The sequence below is a fragment of the Erythrolamprus reginae genome, chromosome 1, assembly GCF_031021105.1.
Source record: "Erythrolamprus reginae isolate rEryReg1 chromosome 1, rEryReg1.hap1, whole genome shotgun sequence".
In the NCBI taxonomy this organism is placed as follows: Eukaryota; Metazoa; Chordata; class Lepidosauria; order Squamata; family Dipsadidae; genus Erythrolamprus; species Erythrolamprus reginae.
In genome coordinates, this window is record NC_091950.1 from 160,451,238 (window position 1) to 160,476,765 (window position 25,528).

The following is a 25,528-nucleotide window of genomic DNA, read 5'->3' on the forward strand; positions in this document are numbered from 1 at the left end:
CATTGGCACGTACCTTTTAGTACTGCAGACACCTGGGCAGGTAGGACACTTCTCACAAGTCTCCCCAAAAGCTCCAGGTTCAGTGCACTGGCATTTCCCACAGATGCAGTTGCCTCGGCCGCTACACATTTGCCCATCGTTAGAAAGACACCGGCCTGTGTCCGTAGAGCAGTTGCAGTTGTCCCCAATATAGTTGTCGTGGCACTTACATTCCCCACAGTGGCATTCTCCATGACCTAAATACAAGTTACACAAAGGAAAAACAATCATTGCATTGCCAACGCAATGGGCCATAGTTCCAGATGCTCTCTTAAAATCTGATGCAGCAGCAAAGACATATTTACTGAAAGAGTAGTAGATCCTTGGAACAAACTTCCAGCAGACATGGTAGATAAATCCACAGTAACTGAATTTAAACATGCCTGGGATAAACATATATCCATCCTAAAATAAAATACAGAAAATAGTATAAGGGCAGACTAGATGGATCATGAGATCTTTTTCTGCCGTCTGTCTTCTATGTTTCTATGTTCTATATTCAATCATCAATATACTGTAACTCCTCATCCAATGATCTTGTATCTGTATTCATTAAAATTCATTTAACTGCTATGCAATGATTGATTGATTGATTGCATTTATATGCTGCTCATTCCAAAACGGACTCAGAGCGGCTAACAAATGGGATAAATACAACAATACTAAAATACGATCAGAATACCCAATAAAATCAGTAATATAATAAAATAATAAAGCAAAATCCTAAAAAGAACCATATACACACTACAGTCAATCTAATTCTAGTCTAATTCCAGACCTGCTTGAAAAGCCAGGTCTTTAACGGCTTTGCGGAAGACCGGTAGGGAGGAGATAGTGTGAATCTCTGGGGGCATTTGATTCCACAGGGTCAGAGCCACCACAGAGAAGGCTCTTTCCCAAGGTCCCGCCAACTGACATTGCTTTGTGGACGGGACCTGGAGAAGGCCGACTCTGTGGCCTTTACTGACCATACATGAGGTATGAGGTCAGAGGCGGTCATGTAAATAGTCTGATCCTGAGCCATTTAGGGCTTTAAAGGTAAAGGTATTCGGTGGTTTGGGGCATATCTTACTACTTCCTCTTTCTTCTAAGATCATTATCTTATGATTTTTTTAAAAAATGACATAATATACTTTATAAATTCATGTAGTAGCATTGAGAGCCATTTTGGTTTAGTTAAGGCACCTGAACTTAAAACTAGGATATTGTTGCGTCTTAGGCCCAAAGTCAAACTAACTGGTTGACTTTGGATCCATCTCTTTTTCTTTCTCTTTCTTTCTCTCTCTCTCTCTCCTCCTCTCTTTCCCTCCCTCCCTGTCCTAGAACAGAGGTAAAGGAAAAGTACTTCTGAAAACATTGTCAAGAAAACTGCGTAGTTATCCAGTTGGTTACTAGGATACAAGACTGACTTAAAAATACATATAAAATGAAAAAAGAAAAATAGTGATGGCAGCAGAAGACATTAACTGGATTGGAAACAGAGATGACTAAGCACAAAAATGAGCATGAAAACAAACTGAAGGCAATTAAAGAAAAAAGGACATGTTTGGGATCTACATTTCACCAGAAAAAGACCTGTTTCACCACTTATTGGTTCAGGTTGCAGATGGTCAATTATTTGATTAAGTCTTTCCCTCAGAAACAAGAAAATAACATGTTCCCAGAAGGATCCAAGTAGAGTGTTTTTAAAACATATACTGTATAGTAAATTCAGTGCCTTAAAAAGTTGATGGTATTATTGATTTTAAGATTAGATAGCCATCTGTACCACAGAAACCAACTGAAAACTCCTTATCTTACACCAAAAGAAAAATATATACAACCAAAACCAAAACACACGCTCTGTCTGAGTTTAATCCAACAGATATCTATCAACAACCTACTAACAACATAACTCACAAGTATCTTTAATACACAAACTTAACAAATACAATCAAAACTAAGTTGTCAAATTACATACGCCTGCTACTTTGCAGGTACTATCCCCCCTTCCTTACCCCATCCAAAACTTCTACTATCTTACCTATCTCTTAATACATATATCATAGCACTACTTTATTCTGAAATTAGCATATTTAATAGATACGAGATTATGTAATTACGAATATTGAATACAATATAAATATGTATAGATAAATGCTTGAAATGAATATATAACAATCTATATATGTTATTCTGTAAAAAAAATTCTTGTTTTTGCACCCCTCTTATTCTTTTTGTATTCCCATTCCCCTTCCCCATTCTTAATAAATTAATAAAGTATATTTAAAAAAAAAAGTTGATGGTAGTTGTTAGGTTTCCAAACCAAGAAATTACTTGAATAATCTGAATGTGGTTCTGTAGAAAGAAAGCCTACAGAGCAATGGTCTTCTGTTTCAAATAATATATAAATTCTACTTAAATCTACCCAGAACTCCCACTGAATTCAGTGTAGCTATACTCCAAAATTATGGGCTTAGAACAGTGGTGCAAAGGAACTTACCCAACATAAACCTTTGGAAAAAGATAATGGGCCAACTCATCATGAGCCGTGATGGTGCAGTGGTTAGAGTGCAGCACTGCAGGCTACTTCAGCTAACTGCTAACTGTAGTTCAAATCTCACCACCGGCTCAAGGTTGACTCAGTTCCAACCTTCCATGGTGGATAAAATGAGGACACAGACTGTTGTGGGGCAATATGCAGATTCGGTAAACTGCTTAGAGAGGGCTGTAAAAGCAGTATGAAGCCACATATAAGTCTAAATGCTATTGCTATCATGTTTTCAGCCCTGAGGAAAAGGCTATTGCCGTTATTTTATCTACCAAATCAATATACAACACTTTTTCTTTCAGGATTGGTGTGTAGACAGAGATATTCCATTTAAGCTGGGAGAACATCAATTGCTCAAGGCTGCCCAGTGAATGTTTAGGTTGAGCTGTTTTTAACCAAAGTCCTACTGGTTCAAATCCAAAAGTAGCTTCATATGGGTCATTGGAGAAATCTCTTTGGCTGGGATTGGTATTAGGGCTGCCTTTTCTGATATCCCAAGGAAAAGCATGTTTTGGTGAAAAAGGGAGACACTTTTTCAAATGGTTAAGATCTTACATATAAAGCTCATGTGAAAAACGTAAGTTCTACTTTTGCAAAAACAAGGAATTATAAAGGAGTTAATATCAAAACTTAATGTAAGGAGTTAATATCAAAACTTAACATAAGTTTCTTAGTTCTTCTGGTCTTAACAGGAAAAAAAAATAACCAGATGTTTTCTTTTCAGTTCTGGATTGTTTTCTGATGCTGCCAGTGTCTGTTTATAGTACCATCAGAGTAGTACCAATGTCTCGTATGTTGCTTTCTGTCTTGCACTAACAAATACTTTATGCTAAATATTTTCATCTCTAATATCTTTTCGTCAGTTGGAAAGACATTTTTCTTTCTGCCCAAAATGAACAGAAAGTAAACAGCTACTGCAAAACTTGCAGGATTGCCACTAACAATATTTTGCAACAATTTATCCCCAGAGGAATTACTTCCTACAGCTTTGTAATACAAGCCACACGCTGAAGGCTGTAGTTTGATATCTAGGGCACTTGGAAGTAACAGAGTCTTTGAAAGGATGTGGCCAAATAGTTCTTGTCAAACTACTTGATGTGATGAAGCATGTTTGCCGGGTAAAGGTCATCCATTCCCTTCCTTTATATTTGCAGAACAAGTTGCAGTCAACTCTAAACGATAAGTTAGTAAGGTTCCATCTAAAAGGAACCATAAAAAATATAAAGAATTTAATTGAATTAGTTTCTTCCTAACCTTTCTCCAAGACATAACATTTATTATAAAAGAATTATGCTGTACTTTATTCCCCAAACAATTTTTATCAGGCGTTTTGCGCCAAAATGACTCACCCATGAGGTTTTATTGGCTAAACCCAAGTCTTACATTCTGTTTCTCCCACATTAACCGACTGTAGCTGTTTGTTTGTTTGTTTATTTTTTTATGTATGTATGTATGTATGTGTGTGTGTGTGTGTGTGTGTGTGTGTGTGTGTGTGTTTGTTTGTTTGTTTGTTTATTTATTGGATTTGTATGCCGTCCCTCTCCATAGACTCGGGGCGGCTAACAACAGTAATAAAAACAGCATATAACAATCCAATATTAAAACAGTTAAAAACCCTTATTATAAAACCAAACATACATATAGACATACCATGCATAAAATTGTAAAGGCCTAGGGGGAAAGAGTATCTCAGTTCCCCCATGCCTGGCGGCAGAGGTGGGTTTTAAGAAGCTTACGAAAGGCAAGGAGGGTGGGGGCAATTCTAATCTCTGGGGGGAGTTGGTTCCAGAGGGCCGGGGCCGCCACAGAGAAGGCTCTTCTCCTGGGTCCCACCAAGCGACATTGTTTAGTTGACGGGACCCGGAGAAGACCCACTCTGTGGGACCTAACTGGTCACTGGGATTCGTGCAGCAGAAGACGGTCCCTGAGATAATCTGGTCCGGTGCCATGAAGGGCTTTATAGGTCATAACCAACACTTTGAATTGTGACCGGAAACTGATCGGCAACCAATACCGACTGCGGAGTGTTGGTGTAACATGGGCATATTTGGGAAAGCCCATGATAGCTCTCGCAGCTGCATTCTGCACGACCTGAAGTTTCCGAACACTTTTCAAAGGTAGCCCCATGTAGAGAGCATTATAGTAGTAGAACCTCGAGGTGATGAGGGCATGAGTGACTGTGAGCAGTGACTCCCAGTCCAAATAGGGCCGCAACTGGTGCACCAGGCAAAGCCCCCCTTGCCACAGCTTGAAAGATGTTTCTCTAATGTGAGCTGCAGATCGAGGAGGACACCCAAGTTGCGAACCCTCTCTGAGGGGGTCAATGATTCCCTCCCCCCAGGGTGATGGACGGGCGAATGGAATTGTCCTTCCTTAGGAAGGTTACCTGCCTTCCTAAGATTGCACACCAAGCTGGGTCTTTTTGGTGTGGTTTGATATTGCTAGTTTTGACTCCTGGACAAGGTCCTTGGCTTTCTTTAATGAAGTCTAATTTCAAAATTTATTGTGGAGGTGATTTCCTATTCATGAAATTTATTTATTTGTATCATCACTGTCTCATACAAATGACTTGCAGCTTACAAAGATTTCAGCCCAGTAAAAAAGCAGGTGAATACAGCAAGAATCTGGAAGCATGCCAGAAAACAATCTGTTGATACTTCCTTCCCAGGACCAACTACCAGCCTCTCACTTGCCTTAGCTCTATACACAATGGGCGCTATTGAGACTGCATAGTGCATCCCTTGACTGCCCAAGGAATGCTCATGAGACACACAAAAGAATTCTTATGTAGAAAGATGAAGCTGGAGAATGATGGTTTGAGGCATGCTGGCATCCTATTTGTTTTTATGCTTAGATGAATGTAAGAAATCCTTAGAAATGAGGTGTCCAGGCAATGAGGGGAGATGTCCAAACAGTTATTGATGCCCAATGCCATTGAAAGAAGTATATATTAAGATAGATTAAAAAATAACTCTTATCCAAAATCAAAAACAAGGAAAGAAGTATACACACAATGTCTCTGGCCATTATCTCACTATAGATATAACACTACTATGGGTTCTAGGAATTATTTCAAAAGTGTTCACATGAGATCGTTTTTATCCTTGTAGCCACACATAAGTGCTTCATTTTGAAGCTTAATACAGTATTTCAATCCATGTACTTAAACTTTGCGTTAAAAGTTCAGCTATTTGTTTTATGGTGAACCACATGTACATGTTCATGCACATAGACATAAACACACACAAACACACGCACATACCCTGTGATATATATGTACATATATCTATATCCATATCCAACTGAATTAATTTTTAGTATGATTTTATTGAATGAATGCTAATGAAAGTTTTTAAATTTAGAAGATTAAAGATGATTTTTAAGATTGTTTTTATGGATATTAATTGGATTACTATGCTATTGTGTCTGCATATATGTTGTGAACAGCCTTGAGTCCTCGGAGAGGGGTGGCATACAAATCCAATTAAGTAAGTAAGTAAGTAAGTAAGTAAGTAAGTAAGTAAGTAAGTAAGTAAGTAAGTAAGTAAGCAAGCAAGCAAGCAAGCAAGTAAGAAATAAGTAAGTAAATAAGTAAATAAACAAACAAATAAACAAATAAATACTGCAATCTTTAAGAAGTGAAAAAATCAAAGGGACTCTTATTGTAGAAAGGTTGCAGGCTAAAGTAAGCAGTAAAGAAGAATGAATATTCTACTGAAAATTGGATTTCCATTTCAGATATACTTTCGGATTCAAATTGCTTCATTTCCTTTTTTTTGCTGCTTTAACCTAATTTTAGACTGTAAGATATATCTGTCAGGAACACAGTAAACCAACAAGTAAATGATAGCACCATCCGTCCAAGTACACTATAAATAAATAATGAAACAGACTAGAATGCTAATGGCTATTTATGATATGGGAGCAACTTTAAAATCTTGAAAAGTGTAAGTTCGTATCCATCTATAAAACTCTCCACTTAAAAAAAAAGATTTAACTTTTAGAGATTGTACTACTGTGCACTACTATATGATGACTCTATGAAACCAATTCAAAGGTACAATTGGCCACCTGATGCTAGAGAAAAACTGTTGGCTTTTGCCTGCCTGATGGCTAAACTTTTTCCTTACAACATGAGAAATTGTATAAAGGGGTTGCGGCATTAGAAAGATTTGTGAACCACTGCTGTAAGGCATACAATAGGAAACAAACAGCCATTTTAGACAATCTGTGTGGGACTCACGTGTTATGTCATGTTAATGCTCAATTAACTAGGTGTATGCTGCTCTTCTTTTCCAGACCAATTATCTGGAAAAGATACAGAAACTGTAGATCTTCATAAGACTGGCCAAATAGTTAATCTGGGTATGAAAAATCCAACATATCTGGGAAAGTCCACACTGACAAAAGCTCCTATTATTTTCTGATATGTTGCTAATATGAACAACTTTTAGAATTCAAGAAAGGCAGAAATTCCCAAACCTAGGTAATACAGGTTTTCGCGGGTTCAAACTTCGCAAAAAGTCTATACCACGGTTTTTCAAAAATATTAATTAAAAAATACTTTGTGCTATACCACGGTTTTCCCTGCCCGATGACGTCATATATCATCACCAAACTTTTGTCCACCTTTAATAAATATTTTTAAAATAAACTTTAATAAAGAAACATGGTGAGTAATAATCTAAAAGGTTGCTAAGGGAATGGGAAATTACAATTTAGGGGTTTAAAGTGTTAAGGGAAGGCTTGCGATACTGTTCATAGCCAAAAATAATGTATTTACTTCCGTATCTCTACTTCGCGGAAATTCAACTTTCACGGGCGGTCTCAGAACGCATCCCCCGCGAAAATCGAGGGAACACTGTATTGCTTGATATTCTTATGAATCAATAGGACTTTTGCATTTATTCGATGCTTTTTCAAGCACTCAAAATTAAAGTATTTTAGCATTATTCAGTTGGAGCAGGAAGCAAATTGCAGACTCCTCCTTTCCAAATATTAAATAAAAGTATGCTTTCAATATGAGGATCAGTTAGCATGCAATTTAGTTCTGTAATAGATCAACGTTTCAAAAATTTGGATCTGTCATTACTCTTAATTAAAACAACCCCAATCCCATTTTTTCTTCATTACTCTACAAATATGAAAAAAGGTGCATTGCTTTAAGAACTACATTAGCTTTAATTAGCAGACATGGATCATATGTAAGAATGAATTACTTCTTTTTGCCAGCCTCACATAGAAAGATAGAAAAGACCAGGCTGTTTTAATGAACACCAAAAAAGTGTTACCCTTACACCAAATAAAAAACAGTTCTCTCCAAACATTTAAGTGTTTGCAGCCCTATTACTAAGGCTAGCCAAAGCAGTTTCCAAAATTGCTATTTTGATTTTGAATCATATTTACTCAATAATGTTTGGTGGATATTTCATTCACTTCCCAACATCATTAAAAATACTTCTTCTATTCCAACAAAATATTAGTTATTTCTAGCTGTTCAGCTACACAGAGAAAACCTCATCATTTGCTTAAAAGCAAACATTTATTTTATCAAACACTTTTTTTAAAAAAAATCAGGTTGTCAAATGTTATTTATTTAACGACCAGACTATGTCCGAGACCTCCTTCTGCCACATGAATCCCAGCAACTGGTGAGGTCCCACAGAGTTGGCCTCCTTAGGGTCCCATCAACCAAACAATGTGGGCTGGCAGGACCTAGGGGAAGAGCCTTCTCTGTGGGAGCCCCGATCCTCTGGAATCAGCTCCCCCCGGAGATTCGTACTGCCCCCACCCTCCTCGCCTTCCAAAAGAGTTTAAAAACTCACCTTTGCCGCCAGGCTTGGGGCTTTTAGATCTTCCCCCTGACCAATGAATGTTTTAAGTATGATTATTGAATAATTGGTTTGATAGGTTTTCTTTTTAATTGAATTTAATGGTTGTTTTTTAATGTACTATTAATAGGATTCATGTTATTGTTGTTTTTGTACATGCTGTGAACTGTCCCAAGTCCTCAGAGAGGGGCAGCATCCAAATCGAAATCGAAATCGAAATCGAAATCCAAATCAATCAATCAATCAATCAATCAATTAATAAATAAATTTGTTTGTTTGTTTGACTTCTATGCTACCCAAGCCCTTTGATAGATGATCTTTATGCTTTATTGATGACATCAAAGCAATCCCAACAAGTAATTTCTAATTGCTCTGATTTAGAAAGGACTAAGCAAACAGAGAAATAGGTAATTATTTATATTACAGAATGCAGAATGACAAAGTTGGAAAGGACTTGGATGTCTTCTAGTCTACGCCCTTGATCAAGCAGGAGACCCTATACCAGTGATGGCAAACCTTTTTTAACTTGGGTGCCAAAAGGGTGTGTGTGTGTGATAGCGCGCATGTCCACCCCCCTAATGCAAGGCCCTCCCCCCACATGTGTGCACACAACCTCCCCCCATGCTTCTGCCTCTGGGCATGCGCACAGGCCTCACTGAGGCCTCCGGACTTCCAGTAGACCAGCTGGGCTGTTTTTTGGACTCCCCAGTCTTCAGAAACTTTCCTGAAGGTTGGGGAGGGTGAAAAATTGGCCTATCGGAAGTTCATTTTCATCCACAAACTCCAGAGGTTTTCCTAAAGCCTGGAGAGGGCAAAAACAGCCTTCCCCAACTTCCAGAACGCCAAAAATCACTTGGCCAGCACTCACATGCCTGCTGGAGCTGACATAGGGCAACGCCTCGCGTGCCCTCAAATATGGCTCCATGTGCCATCTGTGGCACTTGTGCCATAGGTTCGCCATCATGGCTCTATACTATTCTCAACAAATGTTAAAAGTTACATTCTTTTATAACTTGTTCTCTGTCTGGCACCACATAATGGAGGGGCGATTAATGGGAAGCTGACTATAAGATAGTGGGTAGGTAATTTTTCTAATAAGAATGCTGCAAGAATAATTACAAAAGATTACAGTGTGGAAAAAAGTGGAGGACACAGAAAAAGCCAAGCACAAAACAGCTTTGAGAAGATTGAAGGGAGGGGGAGGATTTTAGAAGTCTTAGGGGGGGAAAGTCTTGCATTTATAGAAATTAAACCCTACCTCTGCTAAACTAAATCAGACATCCAAATTCTCAGCATTAATGCCGGCAGTCTGCTACTGTGAACGCCAGCAAAGAGCAAACAGAAATTGGAAATATATTATCCTGTCTTGTTGTCCTTCAAGAGCTTGGCAGGATATTGTCTTGGCCTCCTGTGCCCTTTGTATGCACTCATGCTTATTAAAATGCACAAAGCACCACAAAAAGGCCCACTCCCTTCATCTCCTCCAACTCTGGCTACATCCCAACAACGTCAAATATACAATTCAAATTAAGAGATTTGGCACAGAGCTAAGACGGCAACCTTCAATGCTGCGATTTTCTGCAATTTGTTCACACGGGCACATACTGCTGGCATCTCAACTTAAATTTTGATTAAACTAGCAGATAAAAGTTGGCCAAGTAAATATTTTTCTTACATTTTGCACAGAGCAACAACTACAAAATTATCCCATTCTGTTTATTTACATTAATTACAGATTTAACATTCTCACTTCACTCCATAGAGTAGTTTGCTAATTGGCGTAAAAGATACTAATTAGTCATCCAATTATGTAATGTGTATCAATGACTGTAGAATATCAACAATACATAAGTGAACATACTACATAAGTACTGTTACTCTTTTATTTTAAAAATTGTGATACAGATAGATAACAAACCAATTGTGATGTGATATATTCCCAATATACTCTTAAAACATTAAGATTGTAATAAGGGAATGTTGCTTTCACTATTAATACCTTTAAAAGTAAAAGTAAAATCTATAGCCAGATAGGAAATCAAGAATGAGAACACAAAGAAAAATCAAAACTTTGGCTCAAAATGTTACAGGTAGTCCTCAACTTAAAACCACATTGGAGTCCAGCATTTCTGTTGCTAAGTCATTTGTGAAGGAAATTTTGTCCCATTTTATGATCTGTCCAGCAACAACTGTTAAGTGAATCACCACAATTATTAAGATAATTAACACTGCTGTTAAGTTAATCACATTTCCCCATTGACTTTGCTTGTCAGAAGGTCGCAAAAGGGGATGACATGACCCTGGGACCTTCATAAATGTGAGCCAATTGCCAAGCATCCAAATTTTGATCACATGACTCCAGGGATGCTGCAATAGTGGTGAAAAATGGCTGGAAGTCACTTTTTTCAGTTCTTCAAACTGTCACTAAACAAAGTGTTGTTAGTCAAAGGCTACCTGTAGAATTTAATTCATAGAAAGTTGGTGAGACTTTTTAAAACCACACATTCAAGTGCTGTTGAAGGCCTAAATAATCTTCATGCAGATTAATCTTTGTCCAGCCTGGTGTTGTGTAATCAGGTCCGGGGAATTCAAACATAAAAATAATTTTAAAAACAAAATTTAAGTTTTCTTAAACTTTTAAGGCAAGAAAAAAGCTTGGCAGGCCTTGCATGGTGGGGTTTCTATTCCTCAGATGAAACATGGATATAACCCCAACCCTAACCCTGGCAATGATTCAGCAAAAAGCCTTTCTGGGATAGGGTTAATCAGTTTTTTCAGGACAATCAGTGTTGTTAAATACAGTAGTACCTCTAGATACGAGCTGCTCCACATGCGAGTATTCCAAGTTACGAGCCACGAGGGGAGAGAAATTTCTGTTCCAGACCTGAGCTCAAATTTGGGATACAAGCCGAGCGTCCACTAGGTGGCGCAAGAATCCTTGCTTCTGGTTATCTCGGAGGGGAGAAGCAAAGTCTAAAGCCATTTGTTCCAGATATGAATTGTTCGACATACAAGCTCCCTTCTGGAACGAATTAAACTCGTATCTAGAGGTACTACTGTATTTGGTCAAACTAAAAGGTATTCTGACATTTCTATTTCTGTTTCTATTTTGGTCTTAATTGTAATACTTCACGACAGAAGTGCCATTTAAGAATTACTTATTATATTCATGTTTAAACATCAGGCTATCTGGAGGCAAGGACATTCCTCTTCTCATTTCACCATGTCAATTGAATTCAACAAGCTGTGCTTCTATCTCAATCCAGCATACAAACTCATCTTTTTCATTCCACCTCATGTCATATTAAAGGATCGTTGATTTCAAATATTCCTGCACTTGTGTTAACAACCCATTTTAAAACTGTTATGAAGGGGCACAAAAGCATCAATGTATTTGCCCTCTTCTTTCGTTATCTCTGGAGTGAATTCAAAGGTTCCAAAATAAGCATACTGGAGAATGGTTTTTTAAAAAAATATCATTAACTGGAAAAAGAAACCCACATTTTTCTCAGTTCCCTCCCTCGTGTCTACACCTACACACTCTGCCACTTCATTATTTTCCATCTCCAGCATAAACAGTATAATGGAAAAAAATACAAAAACAGAAACAAAGGGGCTCTTGGTTATAAAGGTTTTTGACCCAGGAGAAAGAGTGAAAAGTTGATTCACCCATTTCTTTCTTATAACTTGCTTGCAGAATCATCCATATTTTGCATGCATTGTGCGTTGAGCCTGACTGCGCCTTTCAGACCTGGAACACACCAGCGTGCCAATACTGCATCAAGATTGCAGAAATCCTTAGATGCTGTGAAGGCCAAAGAACTGGTGATCATTTATTTATTAAGAGCGCTTTTTTTTCCTTTGTAAAGAAAACAAGCTTGTTAGGTCCTCTAGAACAGTGTTTCCCAACCTTGGCAACTTGAAGCTATTTGGACTTCAACTCCCAGAATTCCCCAACCAGCGAACGCTGGCTGGGGAATTCTGGGAGTTGAAGTCCAGATATCTTCAAGTTGCCAAGGTTGGGAAACACTGCTCTAGAACAGACTGTTCCATTCCCCTCAAAGGTTTGGAGCAGGATAGCCATTGCATAAACAAATAAAAATGGCTGGTCCTAGAAAGCTTAGAATTACGATGCCTTAAACATGATCTAAGTATCGCCCACAAGATTATATGCTGCAATGTCCTGCCTGTCGGCAACTACTTCAGCTTCAACCACAACAACACAAGAGCACAGAACAGATTTAAACTTAATATTAACCGCTCCAAACTTGACTGTAAAAAATACGACTTCAGTAACTGAGTTGTCGAAGCATGGAACTCATTCCCGGACTCCATAGTGTCATCCCCGAACCCCCAACACTTTACCCTTAGATTATCCATGCTTGACCTCTCCAGATTCCTAAGAGGTCAGTGTTGTGATTCAGCCTGAGGTTGCTCGGGGACCAGCTGCGTTGCTGGCTCCATGCCCGGAGGAGCAGGACAGCGAAGAGGAGGGGGCTGAGCTGTCGGATGGGGGAGAGGACAGTCAGGAATGGCATGAGAAAGAACAGCATGAGAGCCCGGGGGGGGGCTCTCCCCAGCCAGTAGCTTGGAGTCATTAGGTGATGAAGCACAAGCCGTCATTGACATGCGACAGAGACGTTCAGATCAAAGAAAGGAGCTATTAAAGAAGTATTATCAGCACTAAATTAGGAACAGCTGGGCTTGGGTGTGGTCCTCCTTAGCAGGGTTTAAAAGGCAGGCAAGCCCTTGAAGCCATGTGGAGTGTTATCAGTTGGAGTTATGGTGACCTGCTTTGTTCTTGACATCTCTGTTCCTGGCTTGTGGCCCAGCAGTTTGGAAGACTCGTGGGAGGTGTAGGTCTGCTATCTACAGCCTCGTCTTGGCAGCAAGAATCCTGTATTGTTGCATGGACTTTTGCCTTCGTGGATATATTTGAAGATACAGCGTTTTCCTGTTTGTAAGGACATTTTCTGTTACCTGTGTTTTTCTTGAATTTTCCTGCCTTTGCCTTTTACCGGTGTGTCTGGCTTCTCTTTTTGGGTTGGTCTTGGCTTCCGGAGTGACCCAGACAGAACAGTCAGTAAGGGGCATGCATAAGTGCACTAGAGTGCCTTTCGTTCCCTGTCCTATAGATCTCCTATATCTCCTATACCAGTGTTTCCCAACCTTTTTTGAGCCGCGGCACATTATTCACATTTTCAAAATCCTGGGGAACATTGAGGGGGGGGGCCGCAAAAAAGTTTGGACAAAAAAAATCTCTCTTTCTCCCTTTCGCTCTATTTCTCTCTGCCTCCCTCTTTCTCTCCCTCCCTCTTTCTCTCTCTCTCCATCCCTTTCTTTCTCCCTTCCTTCCTCTCTCTTTTGCTCTTTCTCTCTCCCTCCTTCCCCCCTCTTGCTGTCTTTCTTTCTTTCCTTTCTTTCTCTCTCTCATTCTGTCTCTCTTGCTATCTCCTTCTTTCTCTCTTCCTTCCTCTCTCTTTTGCTCTTTCTCTCTCCCTCCTTCCCCCCTCTTGCTGTCTCTTTCTTTCTTTCTCTTTCTCTCTCTCTCTCATTCTGTCTCTCTTGCTATCTCTTTCTTTCTCTCTTCCTTCCTTCCTCTCTCTTTGGCTCTCTTTCTCTCTCCCTCCTTCCCCCCTCTTGCTGTCTCTTTCTTTCTTTCTCTTTCTCTCTCTCTCTCTCATTCTGTCTCTCTTGCTATCTCTTTCTCTCTTTTCCTTTCTTTCTCTCTCTTGTTCTCTCTCTTCCTTCTCTGCGGAGGCTGGCAAAGCTTTTCCGGGTAGGCTGGCTGGAGGATAGGGCGAGCGCGCGCATGCACCCCCGACGTTCCAAAGAACCTTCTCCGACCTCCGCTGTGAGAAGGTTTTCTCCGAGCGCTCGCCGGAGGAGCTGGAGAAAGGGGCAGATCGAGCGGGCGGGCGGGCGTCAGCGGCGAGAAGCCAGGGGCACGAGGGGAATGGAGGCACTGGGGGGTGGGGGCAGCCACGGCGCCGGCCTCCGCACTTTCATCGCTCCCCACCCCAAACTCCAACGCCCAGCTCCTTGCGCGGCACTGGAAAAGGGTGCTGCATTGCCGGCTTCTACCTGGTGCTGCCAGGGAATCTCCAGCTGGGCAGGGCTCTCCTTAAGCTCTTCTTTTTCCCTAGGAGCTTGGCGGCACACCTGGCTGTGTCTCGCGGCACACTAGTGTGCCGCGGCACACCGGTTGGGAAACGCTGTCCTATACCATTCTTCTTTTCCTATATTTCTTCTTTACTTTCATTGATATCCCTATATTTTCTCTTCTATTCTTTCTTAGATATATTTTACTATGGGTATATCCTCTACAATCTTCATTATGTATTTTACTATGTGTATATCCATTATAACCCTCATTGTGTAATGGACAAAATCAATCAATCAAATCAATCAATAAATTAATTAATTAAGTAGTAAAATCTAATATGCTTAAGCAAAACAGGGTTGAAAGAGAAGTTGAAACATGAAGATGTTCATCAGCTCTTACAAACACCAGGGCCTTAAGAATGTCCTTTCCCCATCTCTCACTGGCACATTCTTGGATCTGTAATCGGATAAGCCAACAACAGCCAAGTTGTTTGCACAAGAAGAGAGAATTTAGTACTTCTTGGAGTAACACTGAGACTCTGAACAATCAGAGGTGCCAGTAGAGGGCACAGCTAGGAGATTCAGAATATCAGCTTCTGACCAGTGGTGAAATCCAAATTTCAAATTTCTTTTACTACCGGTTCTGTGGGTGTGGCTTGGTGGGCGTGGCAGGGGAAGGATACTGCAAAATCTCCATTCCCACTCTACTTCTGGGGAAAGGATATTGCAAAATCTTCATTCCCACCCCGCTCAAGGGCCAGAAAGAGGTGGTATTTGCCGGTTCTCCAAACTACTCAAAATTTCTACTACCAGTTCTCCAAAATCTGTTGGAATTCACCCCTGAGAAACCTGCTGGATTTCACCACTGATTTTGACACTTGGCTAAGTAACGTAGTTCCAGGGAAGAGTCATTTACTTCAAACACAGTATTTATTATTACAGTGTTCCCTCGATTTCCGCGGGGGATGCATTCCGAGACCGCCTGCGAAAGTCGAATTTCCACGAAGTAGAGATGCGGCAGTAAATGCACCACTTTTGGCTATGGACAGTATCACAAGCCATCCCTTAACACTTTAAACCCCTAAATTACAATTTCCCATTCCCTTAGCAACCATTTACTCACCATTATTACTGGTATTCACCATTGAATAAGACACTTAGTCATCCTGATATTTATAAACATAATTATTTATTAACAATAATTATTTTTTTGGTATTTATTTGCAAAAATTATTAGTTTGACGATGACATATGACGTCATTGGGTGGGAAAAACCATGGTATAGGAAAAAAACCGCGAAGTATTTTTTAATTAATATTTTTTGAAAAACCGTGGTATAGGCTATTCGCAAAGTTCGAACCCGTGAAAATCGAGGGAACACTGTATTTATTTATTATTGGGATTTATAGGCTGCCCAACTCCTTATGGACTCTAGTATAACTGCACATGATCCTTACAAAGAGTTTGTAAGCATAACTGTTACTTTGTCTGCAAAATTAAGAGAAAGGATGCTACAATGTCTAGCAGAAAATGTTACTTTCTCATACTTACTGCTCAACCACCATCATCCCTGCCAATATTCCAGTTGCTTTTTCCTCCTGTTCCAGGAGAAATCAGCAAAGATTTAATGCTGGGAGGGACCAGGTAGCTTTCCAAAGATTGCTGGGGCTCACCCATTAGCCTTGGCTGGTCTAGCCAATGCTCAGGGACAATGGCCAACAACATCTGGAGGCCATATGTTTGATGCTGATATTCTTGTAAGAAGTCAGCATAGCTGTGGGAAGGCAAAAGTGATGGGCGGTAGGAATGAAGTGACGAATCTTGGTGAATTTTTGTTGCCTTATATAACTCAAAAGTTAACTCAATTGCCTGGCAAGATGTATGCTGTGTATTAGCTGACTGGATTTAAATAACCCAAAGTAGATGAATAACTTGGAAGCATCACCTAATGAGATGAGAACCTTGGAAGACAGGAATATGAGCCACAGCTGAGACAACAGTCTAATGAATAAAATCTGAGTCCAAAGCAGGGAAGGATGGGGTCAAGGAAACAGTCTCAAAAGAGGTCCTCCCTAGTTCCTGCAAAGTAAAGGAGGGACCTTGCAAGACTTGGAAGATTCTATTACTCCAATAAAGGTTCAGCTAATATTCATGGTTCTGCATCCTGTCGGAAGTACTTGAAAAGCTGACACATTGTGAACTGAAACAGAAGATGCCTTCCTACCTCTCTGTTCCTGCATTGTCATTGCATCTCCTTCTCGTCAAAGAAGGTTCAATTGTGTCAAGAAGGGAAAGGGGTTCAAGAAGAGAAAATGATTGAAACATTTAAATATGTTAAAGGGTTAAATAAGATTCAGGAGGGAAGTGTTTTTAATAGGAAAGTGAACACAAGAACAAGGGGGCACAATCTGAGGTTAGTTGGGGGAAAGATCAGAAGCAACATGAGAAAATATTATTTGCTTGGAACAAATTTCCATCAGATGTGGTTGGTAAATCCACAGTAACTGAATTTAAACATGCCTGGGATAAACATAGATCCATCCTAAGATAAAATACAGAAAATAGTATAAGGGCAGACTAGATAGACCATGAGGTCCTTTTCTGCTGTCAATCTTCTATGTTTCTATATGTCATAATTTTCCTGGGAAGGATTCTTTTTTTCTCTCTTAGGATTGGATCCCAAAGATTTTTATGTTCCAGAAATATATTTCAATGTGCTCAAACAGTATTTCTTGTCAAGCACGAAAAATCAGGACCATATTTAACTTCCAGTTAAGTTGATTTATTGCTCATGCCTATTATACACAAGAATCTAGTTGAACTGACAGCCAGCACTAAATTGCCGCTAGATAAAAGTTAACAGAATTCAAGAGGGGCTGGATGCGGATCACTTGTGAGAATGTAATGATCCCAAGCTGATTTCTCTCTTGACTCTGCCCTCAGGCTCTGCCTGTTCTTCTCCTCTATTTCTAGACTGAAATAATCATCAGGGCAAACAACATATTTGGGACCAGCCATGTTAAAGTAAATTAAAAGCAGAACAGAACCATGACCACCCAAAGATTTGAAGGCAAAATGTCCAATTGACTTTATCTTTTCAGGAAATTGGATTTTAAAAAGAAATAAGCAAAGACTGGTGCAAATTTAACATGTCCATTTTGTTTGTTTGTTTGTTTGTTTGTTTTTAAAGTACTGTCCTAACAGGGTTGCTGCATTTCCTCATTTGTTCCCAAACGTCGAAGATTAAATCTGGGGCAGCTACAAGGGTTGCCCAAAACCGATCTGGCTATGTATGTGCTGCCATTCCTGCATCCTAAGCATTACTATTTTCACAGATGGCTTTCTAATTATCCACAGATTAAGAGTTTGAGAGTTGATACACACAAGACTAGTCATTTAAAAGATATAGGTTCAAATCTCCCCAAACCCCCAACACTTTACCCTTAGATTATCCACGGTTGACCTCTCCAGATTCCTAAGAGGTCAGTAAGGGGCGAGTACAAGTGCACTAGAGTGCCTTCCGTCCCCTGTCCTATTGCTCTCCTATATTTCCTATACCTTTCTTCTTTTCCTATATCTCTTCTTCTATTCTTTCATTGATATGTTCTATTACTATATCTTCCTTTCTATTCTTTCATAGATATATTTTACTATGAGTATCTCCTCTATAACCTTCATCATGTATTTTACTATGTGTGTATATAGATATATGTTTTCGTAGATTTTCATGGGTACAGGTATGATGGTATTGGTATATTCGAGTTTCTTCCCGTGTAGGATTTAGAAATTTCTGGCGACGTTTCGACGAGGTCCCACTCGTCATCTTCAGGCTGGTGTTTCTGTCCTAGAACAAGGACAGAAACACCAGCCTGAAGATGACGAGTGGGACCTCGTCGAAACGTCGTCAGAAATTTCTAAATCCTACATGGGAAGAAACCCGAATATACCAAGACCGTCATATATATATAGTCTCCCTTAATTTTCAAATTCAACAAAAAAACATGTCACACACACACACACACACACACACACATATATACCCACTAAAACCCTCATTGTGTATTGGACAAAATAAATAAATAAATAACAGTATGGCTAGCTGATGAGAGCTAAATAGCTTGAAATAGATCTATACTAGTCTCCCTTCATTTTCATTATCAGCAAAAATATGTTACACACACACAACATCATGGTGATGTTGACAGATTCGTCCAGATGCTAGATAGTTGCTTCCCCTTTATTCCCTGGACGCTGCTTCGTTATCTTTTTCATCTTTAAAAAAAATATCTTTCAAGGATTTAATTCTTCCTGCTATATTCCTGCTAGCTTCTGTTAGATCCTTTCCCACACAACAAATGGGGAAACACTTCTCTGCTATTTTTATCACTCTTTACAAAAAGACCTACGATGAAGAGTAAACATTATTGTATTAGCTTAGAAAACATCCAGCATATTTTAACACATTTTTTAAAACAGTGAATTTAAAGCAAAGGTTTGTGAAAAGTTATGGTAATACTAGAGAAAATGTTAATTTGGTGATTTTTAAAAAAATTTTTTTTACAACAAAACAGAATAAATCTTTTGAGAGCCCTTTGGCCCCTGAAACTCGTGTAAAATGCAGTATTAATTGGGAAAAGATTGATCAGCTTCAACCATGACAAGGGTCAAAGCTCTTTATTATGCTTGCCAGTTTGATAGGTGTGGAAATGAGATACAAGTTGCATTTTCTGTTTGATACAAATACTGTGTTTGCTTTGAGGGAAAGCATCCCCAAGTTTCCACAGTGGAAAATTCTGAATTTTGCAAAGCCCAGATCAGATGAAATCAGACATGCCCTCTGTGTTACTGGAGCTTCCTGGGCATGATATCCATCAAAATGATGTCTTGCTGGGCAAGAAAATATGAGAAGGGAGAAAGCAAGAGGTTTCTGCACTGTGGGAAGGAGGAGAATCCCAAAAGGGTGTGTAGTAACTTTTATTTTTTTTAATTAAGCATAGGGGAAGGAGGAGGCAGGAAAGATAGGCAAAAGAAAAAAGACAAGAAAAAAAATAAAATAAAACTTGAAGTCAAGAGACTGGGAATTTATCAGCATCATAGAATTAGTTTCCCACCCACCCCCCAGCATTTTATTAATTGGTTTTAAAGAGAGCTTTAACAAATTGCTTCAGGACAGAGATAATTCCAGACAGTTCCCTTGGCTCATCACCTTGAGGAAGACAGGGAGATATGGGAGTGAGCAACCTTGAGTAAGCAAGAGAGTTTTGCCGGACTGGGATGCTAACAAACTCCAAGAATCCAAGAGCCAAATCATACTGACAACCTCAAGATAGACACACCTGCAGATAAACACATACACATAGCAAATTCTAAAAAAAAGGCCATAACCCCAAAATATTGAGACTCCAAGCTCCAAATATTGAGCGGGGTTTGCATTGTATTTTTTGGGTTTTTTAAAATTGTAAATAACCTAATACAAATTATTTTTTAAAAAAAACAAAAATACTGAGACTCCAAGCATGGTAGTATCCCTTCAAACTAATGCATACAATAAAAGCCTTCTTGCTATAAGTAAAACCCCAAAAGAGGACGCCACTTCCTGCTGTTTATGTCAATGCTCATTATAACTGAGGGGGTCTAAACCTTCTCCTCATATTTCACTACTGTATATTAACCCCCTTCACAATATGAATAGAAACACACCATGCCTAATCCCTTTTCAGGACCCCTGAAGTGGAATTATGTTAAAACACACTAACACATCTCACTTTTACTCAGTTTTTAAATAGGTCCAGAGAAATCATAAATAATTTGCCAGAAGTGTCTCCAGTTAGAAATTTTCCCCCAAATAAGAGAGAATTGGTAATAACTAAATATTTTAGCTATATAGATATTTACAAAGAGATTGTTTTTCTAAGAAGCCAATAAAAATAGTTAGATATTTCCCCTTATTTCCTTCTTACTGCATCACTGGAACACTTGAGATGGCACAATTCATAGATCAAGACAGGGACTTAAAACTACTACCTGGTTTCATTGATTCAGAAATGCAAAAACTTAAATCAATATGGACCTATACAAGAACAAACTTACTGAGGGTTATTATCAAATCATGGAATCAATTTAACTTGAATTAAATAAAACTCCTTTTTTACAACTCTGTAGTCCCTATTCGGAGTCGAGTCAGGGTAACTGGATGGAGCTGAGCATGTTATTGGGCAGATATTCTTCCTGACACCTATATGGAGTTCACACCACATATTTTCTCTTTACGTCCTAGGAGAGAACATCTGCCACTAGCTACATTGAACTCTCAACCTTCTGAGTGGGAAGAGGGAGTCTTCACCACTAGGTCACCATGCCACTCAATTTGACTGATTTCTATAGTTGAACAAAATGTTCAGAATTGGAATTTTTAATTAAGTGCCACAGAGGCTGCATGGACAAATAAGAGGTGCTTGCCATCTTTATGTGCTTTAGTGACTATCTATCTGCAGCTCTTCCAGGGAGAAAAAAATGAAATCTCTTTCATGAAATCTCTTTGATTCCATTCAACCAATTTATCTGGGGTGTTTGGTGAGAATTGGAGTTTCCACAGAGAGGGAAGAACCTGGGACAACTCAAACCGAGGTAAAGAGCCTGAACTCTTACAGCACTGGTCAGTGGTTATGGCCAGCATTGAGAAGACCACCTTACCACTGTATCCTGAGACTCAGATATTGACAGTGGCTGACATCAGAGATGTATTGCTGACTTGATGGACAATTGACTTTAATGATTTCCTATATTTTTAGCACTTTATAACCTTAGCACTTTAACATTTTACCAGGTTTTTTAATAATAATAATTTTATGACCTTAAGAGTAATTCAGTGTAATTTGGTATTCCAGTTTTAGACTAATTTGATGTTTATATTACTTATTAATAGGATTTTATACGGAGTTTTTTAGTTATTAATATTTTAGCTAATTATTGGAAGGGGGACTTAATTTATTAAAGTGGCTGTGATAATATAGAAACATAGAAACATAGAAGACTGACGGCAGAAAAAGACCTCATGGTCCATCTAGTCTGCCCTTATACTATTTCCTGTGTTTTATCTTAGGATGGATATATGTTTATCCCAGGCATGTTTAAATTCAGTTACTGTGGATTTACCAACCACATATATGAAATGAACAATTGTTATGGGTGGGCTGGGTGGGATTTTGGTACGGATGAAATAAATGAAAATGGTATGAATGATCTAATTAGCCTACCTGACACTGGAGAGGCAGGAGGGGAGGGGGCACCGATGTCTGGGGTGGCGGAGGGTCGGAATATTCCGGTCTTGCTGGGGAGAGGCAGATACGGCGGGGGCCACAGAGCTAGCCATTCCAGGGGAACGAGGGATCGCTGCTTAATAACGATCCCTTGTTCCGGCTCTGTGAACCCAACCCTGGGCACTGGTGATGAGTGTAATTCTGGCCCTGGGCTAAAGCTGCTGCTACTCAATGCCAGGTCGGTAGTAAATAAAGCTCTCCTCATCCGGGATTTGATTCTGGATGAGGAGGCCGACCTGGCATGTGTGACTGAAACCTGGCTGGGCCCGGAGGGAGGAGTTCCTCTCTCTGAAATTTGCCTAGCCGGGTTTCAGATATGGCATCAGCCTCGACCCCAGGGAAGGGGGGGGGAGGAGTGGCTATTATAGCCAGGGAGAGCCTTGGCCTACGTAGACTCGTTGCTCCAGAGATTGCGGGTTGTGAGTCCCTCCTGGTGAAGTTGGACTTAGGGGTTCAGGTGGGCTTGTTTCTCACGTGCCTGCCTCCCAGCTGCGTGTCACAAGCCCTGCCTGTGCTCCTCGAGGAGGTAGCCGGGTTGGCGGTGGAGTTCCCCAGACTTTTTGTGTGCTTATGAACTTTAATATATTCCACATTCCAAGATAATCAATGTGACCAAAGACCACAATGCAATATAAATAATAATAATAAAGCAAAGGTAACCCTCCTGTTTACATTCTCCATAACTATCTGGTTTTGTGTTTATGGGGAGGGGGAGAGAAAAAGAGAGAAAAGGAGAAAGAGGGAGGGAGGGAGAAATGATTGAAATAAGATGGTAAATTGCACATCCCTGACATCTCTACAGACTGATCTTTTTTCCAGTTTCTAGACTGTTGAATCTTCACCATGTGTTGACGCTGTATCTTATCTCCAGCGACTTTATACTGTTTTAAGGTTTACTTTATTTGCCCCTGATGCTTTCCTATCTGATAGCTGGTTTATTGCTGCCATACATAATATTTTATGTTTATTACATCTCTTCTGGAATTATTCCCGAGTATTCCAAGCTTGAGAGCCAACTTGGTATGGTTAGTTAAGTATCTGTTTAGAAAGCAGGTGAACATTTGTTTTAGAACCACTTTAGAGACAAAGCCGGAAGGGTAACCTTGGGCCAGTCACTCTTTCTCAGCCCAAGGAAGGAGGCAAGCCAAACCACTTTTGAAAAGCTTTGCCAAGAAAGCTGCAGTGACTTGTCCAGGCAATCTCCAAATTGGACATGATTGAATGGCCAAAAACAAAACCCAAGTTTAACTGTAATTCCCAGACCACGGATGCCCAGTTTGTTTGATCTTCTTAAAAAGGTTTCTTTTTCATTGTCTTGTTATTTTCCTCTGTGGATCTTCTTGATTAAGCCCTCTTTCCTATTGCCCTCTTGTTTCAAATTAAAAACTGGCATTCATTGTGCATTTTTTGTTGCACAGTGCTTCCATTTTCTGCCTTTATGATATTATTTTCTGCAAACCACTGGATCTTCTCTATGAAATTATGAAACTATTCTTTCTTGCTCTCTTTTCAAAATATCCCTAATCTCTTCTTACAATTTCTCAGGTTCTCTTCTGAATAATTTAATTCATTCCTTATAAAGGTCTATACTTTGATTTTATGTTTTCCAGGTCAATTCTTGCTGACACAGGTACTTTTTAATTTATTAAATTTAATCTGTAAATTTCACACCTGTAAACTGTGGTCTGTTCTATATATAGGATTAATTTATGATGATATAATATCTACAGAACTCCCTGCAGTATAAGATATGAGTAAAATTTGCTAACAATGGATATTATTATTATTATTATTATTATTATCATCATCATTGTTATCTTGTAATGGCACAGGTAGTAGAATTCTATAGAAACATAGAAGACTGATGGCAGAAAAAGACCTCATGGTCCATCTAGTCTGCCCTTATACTATTTTTTGTATTTTATCTTAGGATGGATCTATGTTTATCCCAGGCATGTTTAAATTCAGTTACTGTGGATTTACCAACCACGTCTGCTGGAAGTTTGTTCCAAGGATCTACTACTCTTTCAGTAAAATAATATTTTCTCATGTTGCTTCTGATCATTCTCCCAACTAACTTCAGATTGCGCCCCCTTGTTCTTGTGTTCACTTTCCTATTAAAAACACTTCCTTCCTGAACCTTATTAAACCCTTTGACATATTTACATGTTTCGATCATGTCCCCCCTTTTCCTTCTGTCCTCCAGACTATACAGATTGAGTTCATGAAGTCTTTCCTGATACGTTTTATGCTTAAGACCTTCCACCATTCTTGTAGCCCATCTTTGGACCCGATAGCATCCAATACTCCCTTCCAATGCTAAAATGGTTCAACTTCTCCCATTTTTGTTGCTCCATCAATGATCTTCACTTTTTCTACTCAGTGTATGAATATTCTTACTTTATTCGCATGATTGAATATGCCATGTGTTGCAGGATTTATTCTACCCATGTAGACTGGTTTCTTCTATAAACCACAAGGTCTCATGTTGTCTTGCATGGCATTTGAAGTTCCACTGAATCACTCTGGGAATGTTTCCAGACAGCCAAGTCATCAAACTATAAAACATATTTTTCCCGAAAGGAAAAAAATACAAAAACAAAAAAGCCACCCTTAAACAATACTGTACAATTTACAGTCCAAACCTCCGGACAAGAACCTACAAGCTTCTACCCTCGAGTACTGAGGCAAACTTCCTTATTGTTTTATTATTAATATTTTGTGCAGAACAATGCACTCATTACCGCGTTCTCTTCATTGTGTCTACTTCTTCTACTGCTTCCCTGTCACTGATTGCTTTTACAAACCCTCTGCATTTTCCTCAGTGAATTCTTGTTTTTCTGTGTTTGAATGCCACCAATATAATCCGAGCCAGATTTGATGCTTCTAAAACTAAGTGGATTTGATCAGCTTCATCAGCCATTTGTAAAAAATAAATAAAAGGATAATCCTAGCAAAAGGAAGGGTTCTTAACTTGTAGTTTTCTAGATGTCCTATGATTCCTGGGTATGGTGAATCCTTCTTATCCAACTAATTTGAAGAAACCTAGTTGAAGGGATTGGATTTAAATTACAGTCTAAAGTGTGTACAGAACTGTTGTTTCATTCCTTTCCCTACTTTGACAATTTACTTCTCCTATTCCCCATTCCAGATTAAAGTAGGCTATTATTTCCATGTTTATTTGAGAACAGAGTGCAGTGAGAGCAAACTAAGCTTTGAAGCAATGAAATAAAGCAACAAACCAACACATGGTGATACTTCCCATCAGACAAGGCTTTGGTGACTTAAGAACACTATTCCTGTACAGTCTGTCTTACATGCAACAGGTCACCTTTGATGGGGTTTGCCAAAGTATGTCTGATACAAATACAGTGGTACCTCTACTTAAGAACTTAATTTATTTTATTTATTATTTATTTATTAGATTTGTATGCTGCCCCTCTCCGTAGACTTGGGGCAGCTAATTCATTCCATGACCAGGTTCTTAAGTAGAAACATTCTTAAGTAGAAGCAATTTTTCCCATAGGAATCAATGTAAAAGCAAATAATGCGTGCAAACCCATTAGGAAAGAAATAAAAGCTTGGAATTTGGGTGGGAGGAGGAGGAAGAAGAGGAGGAGGACAGTCACTGCTGAAGGAAGAAGGTGAGGTGAGGGAAATCAAAAAAATCCAAAACTTTAAGGCTTAGAAAAAAAAGAGGGACT

At 39.2% G+C, this 25,528-nt stretch overlaps 1 protein-coding gene across 3 annotated transcripts in view; it reads right to left on the reverse strand.

Annotated features, from left to right (window-relative positions):
• ITGB5 (integrin subunit beta 5) overlaps positions 1-25,528 on the reverse strand; it is a 104,852-nt gene that overhangs the window by 22,497 nt on the left and 56,827 nt on the right. For all 3 annotated transcript variants that reach the window (XM_070730403.1, XM_070730409.1, XM_070730416.1), the window contains one exon: positions 14-236. In XM_070730403.1, the coding sequence (XP_070586504.1) occupies positions 14-236 (223 nt within the window). The remainder of the gene's footprint in view (positions 1-13; positions 237-25,528) is intronic.